The 15,436-nt window shown below is 41.4% G+C and overlaps 2 protein-coding genes across 2 annotated transcripts; one reads left to right on the top strand and one right to left on the bottom strand.

The window, feature by feature from the left end:
* Positions 1-60: 60 nt before the first annotated feature.
* Positions 61-6,311, bottom strand: rprd1b (regulation of nuclear pre-mRNA domain containing 1B). The gene is made up of 7 exons (XM_053425354.1): positions 5,642-6,311; positions 4,922-5,051; positions 3,998-4,131; positions 3,406-3,527; positions 3,158-3,284; positions 2,501-2,676; positions 61-2,124 (listed from the first exon to the last, which is right to left on the bottom strand). The coding sequence occupies exons 1-7, from the start codon at positions 5,790-5,792 to the stop codon at positions 1,975-1,977; spliced, it is 990 nt and encodes a 329-aa protein (XP_053281329.1). The 5' UTR covers positions 5,793-6,311; the 3' UTR covers positions 61-1,974.
* A 2,784-nt stretch (positions 6,312-9,095) lies between these two features.
* LOC128442044 (taste receptor type 1 member 1) lies at positions 9,096-13,033 on the top strand. The gene is made up of 6 exons (XM_053424213.1): positions 9,096-9,286; positions 9,428-9,755; positions 9,836-10,606; positions 10,701-10,919; positions 11,200-11,320; positions 12,111-13,033. The coding sequence occupies exons 1-6, from the start codon at positions 9,096-9,098 to the stop codon at positions 13,031-13,033; spliced, it is 2,553 nt and encodes an 850-aa protein (XP_053280188.1).
* The last annotated feature ends 2,403 nt before the right edge of the window (positions 13,034-15,436 follow it).

Genomic DNA, 15,436 nt, shown 5'->3' with positions numbered 1-15,436 from the left:
ATGCAGAGGGTTTGGGTTACTTACCTTCTGTTGACTCCATGTAAAACACACATGTAACAATTGTTCAAATGGTTCCAGTTTATTGGCATCCACTGAATTCCTTTCATTACAGAAAACTAACGGGCAAAGTCCTGGTGGTACAGTGCGAGGCTGCAGATATCACACAGCTGGAAAGTAAGAAAAGACCTGACTCATAAACAGTAAAGCACAGTGGGTCAAAATGTTGCTGAAGTCTTTCCTGGCAAACAGAACCCTTCTTCTTATTATCTTTAATAGTTGTGTTATTTAAGATTTAAATGTTGTATCAAATATCGATCAGGAAGTTGACTGAAAAAGATTTGTAACAGCATTTCTCGCCCCACGCTTGTTGCATCAGCAGGTGAGTAAGTTCTTGTAAACGCCTTTAACTTTAGAAAACACTCATGGCGGCAGCAGCCGAAGTTGCGAATGGCTCCTGACAGCTTTACAAAATGAGGACTTTGTCTCGGTAAACATCTCACCTCGTTCTACCACAAAACTTCTCCATAAAGGATTCTTTCTTTTTGCATACAGACAACTGAAAATCAGATCAGGATAAACAAATGATAACTAAAGTTTTGGGTTTGACACAGTTCACAAAATCCTGCTGTACCGAACATTACTTTGGGAACAGGTCTCCTTCCCTGACCTTAATATATAAATTAAGGGGTTTATACAGTGGTTTGCAATTTTTTTTGTAAAATATTTCATCTTTACACAGGTGGATTAAAGAAATATGAATCAGTTATTTTTTATATTTTTAGGAAATTGTGGGAATTAAATATTCTGAAATACTGGAGTATGACGCTGAAGGTTCAAGTTAATTTCACAGTCGAATGTAACTCGTTTAGTTTTTTTATTTTCCTGTTCTGACCTAGTTTTCTTAATCTTTCTTTCCCTATTTCCGACCCAACACACACTAAAACTAATGATTTGACACCTTTCTTTAGTTTTTCTTTCAGATGATACCGATATTTTTTTTAATTTTAGCATTTCATAAACGCTTACATAAAAACAAAAAACCAACAATGTTTCTTAGAAAGCAAACTGAATTGTTTCCCAAAACTCAAAGCTTGTCTAGTACACATGAACACAATAAGCCTTCTCAAGCATCTGTCCAAAAAGAGTGTGATAACAAGTGGGTTCTTTGAATTTGCTGTTTTAGTCTTTAAATGAGGAAAAACAAAACAACCAAAGCTTATGTTGTCAGGATGATGAGACTGTTCCACAAATCCTTTTTCATCACAGACTATATGGTGTTATTAATACAAGTGGGTTTTGCAGCGGCCGTCAAAGACGACTTTACATGAAATATCCAAAATCCAACATACACTGAACCCAATCTGGTATCTCCTCTAATTGTACACACGCATCCAAACCATCTATCAGACTATGTCTCAATAAAAAGCCATTAACTGAAAGCCCCAAAAAAATAAAACTAATGATGCATCCTATTCACAGTGTAGTCACAAACTCTGAGAACTGGAGAGCAAATGGCCCACCTTCGCTCACTCAATACAAATGTAGCACACAGAAAGACACAGATCGACACGCCCTGAAAACCAATATTAATGTCTGTGAAAGATTTGCTTCTTTACTCCTCCACTCCTCCAAGAACAGTGACATCTCCAGCATTAAAAAAATAAAAACAAACAGGAAACAATCTTGTTCCGAGCTGGTGGGGTGGAATCCTTGTTGGTTGAGCAAGAAAGGGAAAAATCAAGAATGACAGAGTCTCTGTTCTCCTCTGCAGAGCATTTTGATTTCCCCAAACCTTCACTCTTGGGTCCCTCTCTCCCTCTTGTCGTGCAGGTGGGCTGACTACTCTGCGGAGAGAGGTGTGACCATGTGTCCTCTGGTGGGAGATATAGCTGCAGTATTTTTGTGAATCGATCAATGGGCTGGGTTTAGGTGGGGAGGAGCATTGGGGGGGTAGTTCTTCAGGGCAAAGACCCCTCAGTCGGTGGAGAAGAGGTCTCCAGCCGAGGGGAGCGGGGCCAGACCCCCAGTCACATTGGGCAGGAGAGAGAGGTCGGGGAGACTCTGGATGTGGGACTTGAGCTCCTTCCTCACCTGGGTCACTCTGGCCAGTTTCTGCTTGTAGTCCTGCAGTCGACAAGAAGCTGAAAATTATTAACTGACTACAAAGCACTAACTATGGCTATGGCTTACATCTGTGTCACAATAGAGGGCTTTAAAAGATAATGATGGTGTATAAAGCAAAAGTTTTTTTTGTTACTTATTCAAGCCATCATTTTTATCTCTTATAATGTCATTGTATTCCTATTTGTTTCTGAAATCTGGAAACGTGTACAGTATGATAAAGATAGATTTAGCAACTTAATTTAAAACGTATATTTAAACATTTAAAAAAGGTATGAAGACACAATATCTTTTTTTAATCCATAGTAATTGTGGACATGTGATGTCTCAGTTCTCTGTGTGCTGCTGAGATGTTAGGTTTGTGTATGTGGTGTCGAACCTCTAGTTTCTTCTCTCTCTCCATGAGCGCCTCCTTCTGGCTGCCGATGTATTCGGCCAGCATGCGTGCCAGCTGCCTGCGGTCCTCTAGCTCTGCAGCTAGTCGGCCGTTGTACTCAGCCAGTAGCAAACAGGCTTCGTCCACCGTCTTCGACAGCTTGTCTGCTGCCTCCTTGTCTGGAATGAGGTCAAAGGGGCTTGTTGAAGTCACACGTCATGTCTTTTAACTTTAGACCATTTAACCTCTTTTCAAACAGTACTTAATGTTCATTCGAATAATTTCTTTTTACGATTGAACTTTTGTCCCAACACCTTATTTTCTGTTTGTTAAGTGTTTTTCCTGATACTGGTCGATATGTTTTATTACTCAACCTGTCAACACTTAATGGTTGTGTTTATTGTCCGTCTCGTTTCACCTTAATGAACTTTCTATTGTTTGTGTGTGTGTGATTTTTTAAACTGAATTACATGACTCTTGTCAGAATCTTCTCATTATAAACTCATCTGAAAATCCTCGCCACAGTTAAACAGAGACGTTCCTATTATGATACAGCACATTAAATTATATTAGGGATTTTAAATATATAAAGATATAAAATTACATAATGAGAACAATACCCCTGCAAATCTATGCTGAAATAAATATGTCAGGTCTTACCAGTGATCTTCTCCAGCAGTGAAACATCCTGGACTTCCTGTGGCAGCGAGGCGATCTTCTGACGAACAGCTGCGTCACCTGAAGCAGCATTCTCTAAGTCCTGCAGGGCCTTCACCAGCTCCTCGGTCTGACAGGTGTTTAGAGGGAGCAGGGGGAGACAGTTAATAAGAGTCGAGGAGGAGATGAACCATGAGACATTTGAATAGGAGGGATTTTGTGTGGTTCAAACAAAAAGCTGTCCTCCTCACCAGCTGAGTTGCGGAGGCATCTGTGCTTCTAGGAGAGATGTGGCATCTGTAGTCGTCATCCTCGTCGTCTTCTTCTTCATGGATCTTTTGGTAGCTTCTTTTCACAGGCTTCTTCGGCTCCTCTGCAATGTCAAGTTGAGAAACCACAGATGAGAAAAAACACCTGTGTCACATAGCACCAACTAAAGTTATTAAAACTACACAAGAATAACATTTTGTTGTACCAAAAGGTTTATTATGATTTTTGACCAGAGAGGGAAATGCACTCACTCATATGACATGTTCTACAGCTATAGACATTGCAACTCTTGTGAAAGTTGTATAGTTGCTGGTATTATGTCAAATTGACAGTGATATGCACACAGCTCTTAAAAGAAAACAGACGAGACCCCATGTATGAAGCAGTTTACAGCTACTGTATGTATGGTACACAGTAATAATAGGAGGGTTGACAACCCTAATTAATATAGGAATAAATATCAGGTATCACTTGGTGTCTTATCAGAAACATTTTCTGGTATCACCCATCCATGAAAAAGACTATATATTAATGTAGATGCAGAGGAATGCGATTGTGTAACAGTGGTCTAACCTGAAGGCCGGGGGCTGTTTGAGTCTTCTATGGCCAGTTTGAGCTGCTGAATGAAGTCGGCTCTGTACAGGGCTCTCTCCTTCCAGATATTCAGCAGTCGCTCCATGTGCTTTTTACAGCCGACATCTGCTTCACTGCAGCGAGGCAAAGGAACAGCACAGTTCAGCAGAAGACAGTAACAGTGCATTCATACACATAAATATACACCTAATTTAAATGGTATGCCCAGCTCATAGATAAGCATCTTCTTCTAGTATATGTGCAAAAAGAAAAACAAATATCTGGCTTTCTCCAGATAACTGGTAAATGTATAAGCTTCATACAAACTCGGTCTTTGTACATCATCCATACTTTCATAATCAACATCTTTTTTATCTTACAAAACAAAGAGAAAGTAGAAAACAAAACTAAGCTTGTTTTCAATATAGCTCAATACCCAACAAAAAATGAATTCATTAAATTTAGTTTAAACGAGGCTCCATTTTAGTTTGAAAGCTGAGACAAACCTATTTAAGAAGTTTGGCAACCTTTGGTGGTCCAACAGAATTTGATTGGATAACCAGATCACAATAAAATGTTTCACTTCCGAACAGATTCCACCTTTAAAATATACTAATAATTTCAGCAGTAGCTTGTATTTTAAACAAGGATTACGTCAAGTACTATTTCTCAAAAGCGTTGGGGCAGTAAGCATCGACATATAACCATAACTGATTTAATGAGCCATTCGCAGTTTCACTGTACCGGCCGTGTGTACTTAGACTTGCATGGCTTAATCTTTGAGACAAGCATATGCTACTGGCAGGATCAGCCAGGTAGCCCTCTGTGCGCTGCCCACTCACAAACACACACTCATTAAATGAACAATTACTTGTAGCCGTCTGAAGGCAAACATGGTCATTCATTGGTCGCATCATTGTGTACCTGGCAACATGTGAGCAGGCATCGACGAGGACGGTCTCATAGTCTTTGGCGAATTCTGGTCCTTTTTTCTTGCTGTTCTGGATGACATCGTTGGCCAGATACAGGAAAGTCAGCTTCCTGGAGCTTTTAGCTGGACAGAACATGACAAAAAAACAACTTATTTAATTCATTACATTACACGTTACGAAGAAAAATAGTTCTTACGCTGGGTACATCACTAAGACACCTGGTGGATTGACTCAGTGGGAATCAGAAGAATCCTCATTCAACTTTGGTGCGAATCCAGACCAGTGGACAGAGCCAGGAACAAAATGAACTTTCTGTAACGTGATGAGATTTTTTACAACATTATCACTGATTTCCAAAGGAATAGTTCATGGATCTTCAGGAAAGAACGAGGCTTGTTTAGGAGACTGAGCTCTGTGATGCAAATAAACATCTGGATCCAGTGGATTAAAATGTTGATTTATAAGAGAGCTGTTGGTGGAGGCATGTACTTTTCTATGTGTTCTCTCCCTTAGAGAAGTGGTATGATTCCTCATTGAGAGGCGACAAAGCTTCTCTTTACCAAACTACTGAAACTCCAAACTCCTCCAAACTCCAACAATCAATCAGTCAAAATCCCCCACACTGACACCTGTCTCCATCTTTGCAGGTCAACACCCCCACCAGCATCACTGCTCCTCCACCTGTGGCCATGCACCCTGCAGCAGCACTCACCTTTCTTCAGCTCTCGGTGCCACACTTTGACGATGAGGGCTGAGTGCTTGCGGTGGTGGATGATCCACAGAGACAGAGTCTGGACGCTCTGCTGCGAGCTGCTCAGCTCCGTCAGCTTCTTCTCCAGGGCCGACTCGGAGAAGGACGACATGCCGCCGTGCAGGAGTGTGTTCGTGCCTCAAGTGTTTCCCCCCGGACCCGCTCTGAAGTCACTGAGCTCCGAGCTGCTTAGGAGAAACTCGCACCGTCATCAAAACTGAAGTAGTGTGGAAAACATCCGTGCATGCAGCCTCTAAACCGGCTCCTGCTGCCCGCTCCTCTCCCCGGTGCTGGCTCTGTCCCGGGCCGGATTTTAGGACCAGAGATGCGGACTGTGCGGAGCTTTAGCAGCAGCAGCGTCTCCTCCGTCTCTGGTGTTTGTTTACAGCCGCAGCTAGTGTTAGCCCGCCGAGCTAAGCTGCCATCTGCAGACCCGCTTAACGGCTGCGCCTCGAGCCGAGGTCAGAGAGACGGAGCTTCTGTGAAAGCACCTCCACCGCGAGTCCTCCGCGGGTCCACGGGCTCCAGCACACTGTCCAAAAGTCACTGAGAAACTCGCACTTCGTCTTCGGTCGTTCAACTACTCAGGAAGATTTCTACGGGGGAAAAATGGCAGCCGTGCACTTTCACCTCGACATGTGCGTCGCATATTAGTGACGTCAACAGTGCGAGCCAGGCGGGCTCAACCCCCGAAACCCCATGCAGGGTGAACCCATGTCTAAAAGTGAGGCCATAGTGTGACCTTTATACACAGAGGTAGATTCAAGGTTCTGTACAAGGGACAATAAAAACACACAGACACAATTTATAGAAAACAATTTAAATCTGAAAACGCGGTTTAAAACAAATTTCAAACACAGTGCACCTGTCATCCTAATACTAATAGTCTCTTTGCTCTGTTTGTTTGAGACAGGACAAAACCTCATCAAGAGTTGTGAAGGTGTCCTGCAGTCGTGCACTGAGCGGTGCACAGCAGTCAACACTTGTCTTCACGTTTGGTCAGTTATTTTCATTTATTGTCAATTGACCAGAGAAAAAAATCTAAATTCAAACTCTTAAGGTTTTTTATTCCTCGTGATAATGTAGTCCACTTTTATTTGCCAACAGGTGAACCTGCGACCTTGTAAAGTTTGCACCTTATATACAGTCTATGCTTTGCATTGCACCCTCCGACTAATGTGCTATGTGAACAGGGTGCTTTTAATATTAATTTGTTTCTATTAAGGTGCGTATTTAGCTCTGACATGAAATTTGTTTTTACAGAGAATGAGCACCCCCTACTATATTTCAGAAGTTCCAACGATATTTCTTCTATGAGTTAAAAACAAAAAATTATGAAAAACATATGTCCATTCACATAGGAACATCTCACCTGCTGAACACACAGAGCTCCAATCTGGAAGAAACAAAGCTTCCAATCAAATGAACGACTACAATTAACAAACTCAACTATTCCACGTTCCATTTCACATCGGGGCTAATATGATCTCTCCTTCTTGTTCCTGTCAGCACTCGCGCTGCAGCATTTTGGACTAATTGGAGGATTTGCACAGATTTACTGGGACATCCTGATAATTTAGAAACACATAAATCCAGTGAAGAAGATGAAACAAATTCATCTACTAGTTTCTCAGCATCCTTCTAAGACAGGATGTTTCTAATTGTCATAATATTGCTCATCAGGTGGAAGGACGCTGTCATACAGAATTGTGGAACAAAACCACATGTCCTGGTCAAGCATAACTCCAAGTCATCACAGAAGAGCCGGGGACAAAGCTAATACCTTCCAAGGTGACGTTATGGTCCCACAGTGTTTCTCTTCTTTAGGACCAAAGTACAATATATTCAGTTTTGTCTAAATTTAGAAGAAGTAAAATATTAAAGGAAAACTGAAAACCAATTTTTTTATGACAGTAACTCATACTCTGTCAATTTTAGTAAATTTATCTGGAAAATCAGTTGCTTCGATCAAATGTTTGAATAGAAATGACCATCGAAGTTATTACTAAATCACTTTTTCTATTGAAAATGGGAGAGCTTGCACAATGCAAATGTTTTGTTTTTCCACTCAAATCTTTGTGTTTGTGCAGACGTTGGAAATTTACATGTCTATTTGCCTGCACGATACTGTGGTTAACAAAATGCACAACATACCTGTCAAAACAATTGGTTTGGGTGAGCATCAGGCAAATTGTATGTTTGTACAACAGGTGTGTTTCACAAAATGAGACTCAAATATCGACCAAAATGCAAAATCAGCCACAGCTGTTTGTCAGTCAAAAGCATGTGAGAATGGAAAATTAAAGATTCGTATTAAATCAAGTCACCTAAAAAGCTGCTTCTGTGTTTGAGGTTTAATGATCATGGTAACTACACCTTTCTCACACTGTTTTGTTCCCCTTAAAAATAACTGGCTAAAAACAATAGTTTCACAAAAATGGTGTCACACCGTGGGAAACCCTATGAGGCAAGATGTGATTTATGGGTTTTAGAAATAATATTTGATTGATTGATTTTTTCCCAATGGATTAACTGCAGGTATGATATGTGACAACTGGCTTGGTATATACAGTAGGCTATTGCATCAGATTTGGAGAGAAAACATTGCAAAATATGTCACAAGCTAAACATAACAAACCTATACAACAGTGGCTGTATACATTTAATTGAAAATAATGTTTACAAATGGTATTTTTCAAAAACTAATTCTTCTAGATTTTTTAAAACATTTTTGAAGTGATATCTCATTACTATCAAGAACAAAGCTATTAAAGTTATTATTTTATTAGTTTCTCAAAAAACATGTGTGGCCGTAAAATCACATTTGTTTCTGGTGGGAAATGTCTCTTACATTGGACCTTAACACGTTGAGCTGTTCATTTTCCTGATTTGATGTTTTGGATGATCCTCTGAAAAGTAAAAATAGCAAGAAAAAAAGAGATTATTAAGTTAAGTTGTACATAAAGATACTCGTAACAGAAATATTGTAAAAGTGAGATTAAAAATCATATAAAACAGACTCAAAAGTGATCATGTAAACATTCTTGATGAAGTGAAACAAAAGCTTCATAAATCTGTTATGATTCAGTCAGTGTGTGAGACGAACTGTCTGCTTTTGCGCTGGCTAACTGGCTCATGTCACTTGTTAAAGATGAATGGTAAAATAACACCAGTCTCTCTTTCCATGGCTCATTACATTCATGCAAATCATTTTAATGAGGTGGAAGCTCTACGGTCAGACAAACAAATGAGAGATGCAAATACACTTCACTCGACCAACACTTCCCGGAAAGATGAGAAAGTGCTCCCCTCATTCCTCCCCCCGTCTCTCCAAACTTTCAAATACAGCCTTTGGTCCGTTGCACAAACCCCACTGAGCTCTGACAGCAGCGAGGGTGTGAGGTGGAGGTAAAGTATGGGTTTGTTTGCTGCCGTGTTTCTTTCCTTGGGCTGGCTGCTGGTGCAGTTAGCTGCGGGGGAACTAGATTACATCTCTCAGGGACAGGGGATGCAACTGCAGGGCGACTTCTCCATCGCCGGACTGTTTCCTCTCCACTACACAGACGCACCAGCTGCTGATTTGCCTGCTCTGGCTCCATGTAATGAGTGAGTTGAACCGGACAGCGAACTTCCAGCTCCACAGATCAAATACATTTCATTGGCGGTTCGGAACACTGTGATTCTTGTATCACCGAGAATATTGCTTCATATCTTTCACCTATGTTTCCTCTTACATTAAATCTTTAGAGGTCAACCCAACAAACATGGCTTTCACCTGATGCAAGCCATGAGATTTGCTGTGGAGGAAATCAACAACGGCAGCAGCCCACAGCCTCTTCTACCAGGAGTGAAGTTGGGCTACCAGATGTACGACATCTGCTCCGTGCCGGCCAGTGTCCTGGCCACACTGGACCTGTTGGAGCAGCAGAATCAGAGCCCCTCTGGACCTGAGACACAGGGAGACACAGACCCACACGTTGACTACAGCAAAAGGGCGGTGGCAGTGATTGGGCCAGACAGTAGCAGCAAAACATTCACCCCTGCTGCTTTACTGGGGTCCTATCTCATACCACAAGTACGTTTTAATCATTAGCCTTGAAATATGATCTGCATGCCAGTCTCATCCCTCACATCCTCTCCATTCTTCCATTCTAGATCTCTTACGAAGCATCAAATGAGATGCTCAGCAACAAGTTCCTCTATCCATCCTTTTTACGCACGATCCCCAGCGACAAGAACCAGGTGGAGGCTATGATCCAGCTTTTAATACGTTTCAACTGGAAATGGATTGCTCTCTTAGGCAGCGACAACGACTACGGCCTGCAAGGCATGCAGAGTCTCTCCAAGGAAGCACCAACCCACGGAATCTGCATCGCCTACCAAGGAGTCATCCCTTCATTCAACGATAACACCATCCAGACCATGAGGAACATGGTGGATAGCATATTGAAGACCAAAGTCAACACCATCGTAGTCTTCTCTAGCAAGTCAAAGCTCAGTGGCTTTATCCCGTTTGTCATTGAGCGCAACGTGACAGGTAAAGTGTGGATCGGGACAGAGGACTGGTCTTCAGCTACTCTTATATCAGGGATATCTGGGATCAACACCATCGGCACTGTGATTGGTGTCTCCATCAAATATGCAGCTATTAATGGTTTTGAGGACTTTGAGAGAAAGGTTTTTGAGGCTGCGATGCAACAGAGTGACACCCAGGAAGTCTCCAATGACACCACGAGCCAAGGAAATGACTGCCTGCAGAGCACAGACCTGTACAGCCTGGCCAGGAAGAAATTCTCCTTGGAGAAATATGACATCACCTCCTCCTTCAATGTGTACACGGCCGTGCACGCTGTGGCTCGGGCTCTGCACCAAACTCTTGGTTGTGACTTGGGAGAGTGCCAAAGGAGGAGGGTGCATCCATGGGAGGTGAGCATATGTTGAATATGGTATTTGTGCCAATGCAACAAAATCTCTCAGAATCAAATTTTGTTGAGCACTGGTGTTCCCCTCTCCTCTCCAGCTTCTCCACTGGCTCAAGCAGGTGGAATTCTCTCTGGGCAACACCTCGGTGCACTTCGACATGAACGGGGACCCGCACACAGAATATGACATCGTCTCCTGGGTTTGGAGGGGGACTGAGTGGTCTCTCAGGGTGGTGGGCTCCTACAGCCATGATCCTTTCATGCTCACTGTTGATGAGGACCAAATTGAGTGGCACGACACGGGAGATGCAGGACCAGTAAGACCAATGTATTAGATACATTGATTGTAAAGGTTATAGAATTCTTTTTTAAATAATTCATACAAAATGAGAAAGAAATTAATTGAATCACTAAATTCAACTTCATCTAAAATAAATAAAAACTAAATAACCTCAATAATATCAAATGAATTTACATTGAGTATTAATTAGTATCTAATTGAATTAAATTGATTTCATTGATTTAACCTCTAAATGAAGGTTTATTATATATTTATTTTATATTTCATCTTTCTCAAACCCTGTTGCTTGTGTCTAGGTGCCGCTGTCTATCTGCTCTCCACCCTGCCCAACGGGTCACAAGAAGCTGCTGACAGGGCAACACACCTGCTGCTTCGACTGCCAGGCTTGTCCTGCCGCCACATTCCTCAATACAAGTGGTACGATAAAGACGTACATACACTAAAATGGCACAGAGTGAAGCACATACCTCCACCAATGCCCAACAGTTCCCTTAAATTCAATCCAGATCCATTTAAATTACAGACACTCATATACATCAGTTCCCTCAATACGTTTTTTTTATTCTTTCATCTTTTTCATTAAGATCCATGAATAACTCCCTGGGAAATCAGTGGGAAAACATTTTAAAACAAAAGAAATAAACTGTTGATATCTATTTTACTATTACTTTTATGAAACTTTTTAATCATTTATTAAACTGAACAAACCAGGTCCTTGATGTAGATGGGTACATAGTGGATGGGGGGATTGACTCCCTTATCTCACATGACACTATCTCATCATGTTATACATCACACGTTACACAAAAAAAAAAAAAAACACATACAAAGAATATCCCAAAACATATTTTCCTATTAAATTCTATTTGAAACTGTGCTCACAACCACTTTGAAAAACGTGTTTGATCAAATGAAGGAAACTGCAACGCTCAGCAGTAACCTTTCGCTGTTGTGTGTTAGGTTGACCAGCAGGTGGCGTATGATGATCATACAATGTGCTGATTTAGGTGAAGGAACTGACTCCAGGTCCTTTTGAAAAGATTCACTGTGTCTAACAACATGTAAACAAGTGCTGCTGTGTTTTCTCTGCTAGTCTGTAACATCGCATGCTGTAATGACTCACTAACAGAGCTTGAACCTCAGCTCAGATTTACATTCCATGTTTTCTATCTTTAACATACAGTATATGTTGCTTCTCCCACTGCAGAACCCACTCTGTGCCAGCCATGTCTGCCGGAGCAGTGGGCCCCCCCGAGCAGCGATCAGTGTCTGAATAGGACCGTCCTGCTGCTTGCCTGGGACGCCCCCCTCTCCATTGCCCTGCTCTTCTTTCTGGCCACCTGTCTTCTCATGACCTTGGGCTCTGCTGTAATTCTCCTGCTTAACCTGAACACTCCAGTGGCCAAGTCTGCTGGAGGCCGCACCTGCCTCCTGATGCTGGCAGGCCTGACTGCCGCTGCCTTGAGCTCTTTGTGCCATTTTGGCCCGCCGTCTCCACTGGCCTGTATCCTCAAGCAGCCTCTATTCATCGTCAGCTTCACTGTGTGCCTGGCCTGCATCACTGTGCGCTCCCTCCAGGTTGTCTGCATTTTTAAATTTGCGTCCAAGCTGCCGCCGGCCTACGACAAATGGGCCAAAAAGAACGGGCCAGAATTGACCATTTCCGTGTTGTCTGTCACCCTCTTGTTCATTTGTGTGCTCCGTGAGGCCCTCAACCCGCCGCAGCCGTCCCAGGATCTTGTCTTCTACGGGGACAGCATTGTCCTGGAGTGCAGTAACACCCTTTCAGTAGGCGCGGGCGTGGAGCTAGCTTATGTCTTCCTGCTCAGCATGCTCTGCTTCTGTTTTAGCTACATGGGGAAAGACCTGCCGGCGAACTACAATGAGGCCAAATGCGTCACCTTCAGCCTCATGGTGTACATGATATCCTGGCAGTGCTTCTTCACTTTATACCTGATCAGCAGAGGCCCATTCACCATGGCCGCACACGTGTTCGCCATACTCTTCAGTGTCTTCTCCTTCCTGTGGGGCTACTTCCTGCCCAAGATTTATATTATTGCTCTGAAGCCGCAAATGAACACGAACGCTCATTTCCAGAACTGCATTCAAATGTACACCATGAGCAAATAAGTTCATCTGATGAAACGAAGAAAAAGAGCAAATACAAATGATGTGAACAACCCAGGTTGAGCTTCACTTTAATGTTCATCTCACAACTGAGATTGTTTGTTGTACGTACAAAAATAAAGTTGTATTGAACTGATCTCACTTGAGGACTTCTCTTTTCCCTGGAACTCCACTGAGGTCAGAGCTCATGCTCTACTACAGATCAACAAGTCTCACTCTAGAAATGAATCCTAGAGGATCCAAAACTTTCAATTATCCCAAAGTAGAATAATTTGTATTATCTTTGAATCATATGCATATGTAAACAGATTTTTTCATGAAAAGTCCTAAATAAAAACTGATCAAATGTTCATATTGAGCAATTAGATATTTCATGCACTGTTGCTAATTAAAGGTTCAGTGTGTTTGATTTAGGTGAAGGACTCTATTGACAGAAATTGAATGTAAAATGATCCTATTTATGTTTTCAGTACAAACCAAAAACATTTTCAGTTTTTATTACAACTGAAGAGATATGTTCTCTTTCATGTTTGTCAAGGGAGGGTGAGGTGTGGGCTATCCAGCTGCAACATGACACTTCACCACTAGATGTCACTAGATTTTACATATTGAACCTTTAAGTGACTGAGGTGATGTAGATCAGTGGTTAGGCAGAGAAGTTGTGCTTTATGTATTTTCCATTTTACTTATTTTTGATCATACACTACTAAAATTTATTTCCCCTTTATATCACAGGCTTTTAGATCGAAATATCAACTGCTATCACTCCATCAACAGAACAGTTAAGTCATCTTAGTTAATATATTTCTAAGCCAAAGAAAATGTTCATAACACAGAGGTAAGGAGGCTTTCACAGGTAATACACTGAGTTTCCCTCGTCACAGCTCCCCCTGGTAGTCGTGGTAGGAACTGAAACAATTGATTTGACCCTGATCGTTGAAATTAAATTTTTTTGTGAGCATGAGTAAAGAACATTTCTAGTATTTGGAGACCATTTCACCTTCGAGGTTTTTTTTTCTCAAGATGAATTTAGAACATTATCCAAAAAGTAACAGAACCAACGTGATTATCTCATAGAAGGTGAGTCGTAGAACAAAGCTCATATCTACCTGCTGTTGATTTTTATGATGTTTGATGATGGGACCTGTAAAGACTCTATAATGTCAATAAAACAAGTTGCATGATCATATTTCCAGAGCAGCAGCATTATCATCGCTACAGCTTTCACAAAGTACACAATCAGCTTGTGTTTGTGTGGATAGGTTGGTAGGTTGGTGATAGGTTCTCTCAGCTGGAGAAGAGCAGACAGTAAGTTTATGATTCACAGCAGTATTACACATTTTTTCAGATTTAACCCCCTTGTGATGCTGACTATGATTTTATACCGGTGTGGTGAATAGATCAGAAGCTGATGGAGCAGGGAGCCATGTGTGTATATATGTGAAGTGAGCGATCCTTAGGGATGACACTGTCAAATCTGCTGTGTCTGGAGGAGCCTCTCATCATCCTATAGGGAGACATTAGCATCACAAAGCCATGTGACTGAGACCTGTAACAAATGGATGCACATCAATAACTCAGAGGTGAAGCAATCACAGACTGACCAGTGGAGATAAAACCGTTCCCAAGATATATATCAGCCTGTGAATGATGTGCTGTCAGTGTGTTATCAGGGGCTGCTGCTTATCACACACTCCAGCTACACATCAGTAACACAAGCAACACCTGATGTGCGCCAAGGGAACAATTAAAAACAGGATTTAATGCATTGGTGGCATTTAGGATAAAAATGCATTTAAAGTGTAAATTAATTTAATACTGACACTAAGACATCCACTCTACTTTTCATCCCCAAAAAAATTCAATATTTTAGATTTTTTCAGTTGTAAGTTCTTATTTTCCTTTGTGCTCTAATAACAGAGCTTTTTTAAGATTCTTGTTTGAAAATTTGGTGGGGGTCTGAAAAAACAAGAAAATCGGGTTTCAGGTTTAAATGTTGTCAGGCTGTTGTAAGGCCAAAAATGTAATATCAGTCGATATCGATAATTATCATGATAAATGTCACACTTTTTTTACTTTTAAGTCTAAAGACAGATTTAAGCTCCTGAGTGAAGGTTGTGGTTTTAAAGTCTTCTTAATGAGCAGCGAATGAAAAACCAATTTGTGTGTGTTAGTAATTTAACAGGACAACAACCACCACACAAAACATAACAATCCACAAAACAAATGAATACTAAAAAAATCAGAAGATGACAGTCTCAATGTAGTTCCAGAACAGGAACCAGTTTTTTTTTTAAACATAATTTTTTTCCACAGGAGCATGTTTACTTTAAACATTACTAATCCAGAGTAGTGTGAGAAAAAAGATTCTGGCTTAAGATGAAACACACGTGTTAAACGTGTGTG

Source organism: Pleuronectes platessa, chromosome 6, assembly GCF_947347685.1.
Source record: "Pleuronectes platessa chromosome 6, fPlePla1.1, whole genome shotgun sequence".
Classification (NCBI taxonomy): domain Eukaryota; kingdom Metazoa; phylum Chordata; class Actinopteri; order Pleuronectiformes; family Pleuronectidae; genus Pleuronectes; species Pleuronectes platessa.
This window is presented reverse-complemented; position numbering and strand designations above follow the sequence as displayed.

Coding starts and splice junctions, on each gene's coding strand:
- rprd1b (XM_053425354.1), bottom strand. CDS start 5,792: ATGTCGTCCTTCTCCGAGTCGGCCCTGGAGAAGAAGCTGACGGAGCTG. Junction 5,052..5,641: donor GCACCGAGAGCTGAAGAAAG/GTGAGTGCTGCT, acceptor TGTTCTGTCCAG/CTAAAAGCTCCAGGAAGCTG. Junction 2,125..2,500: donor AGAGAGAGAAGAAACTAGAG/GTTCGACACCAC, acceptor TGTCGACTGCAG/GACTACAAGCAGAAACTGGC.
- LOC128442044 (XM_053424213.1), top strand. CDS start 9,096: ATGGGTTTGTTTGCTGCCGTGTTTCTTTCCTTGGGCTGGCTGCTGGTG. Junction 9,287..9,427: donor GCTCTGGCTCCATGTAATGA/GTGAGTTGAACC, acceptor TTAAATCTTTAG/AGGTCAACCCAACAAACATG. Junction 9,756..9,835: donor GGTCCTATCTCATACCACAA/GTACGTTTTAAT, acceptor CTTCCATTCTAG/ATCTCTTACGAAGCATCAAA.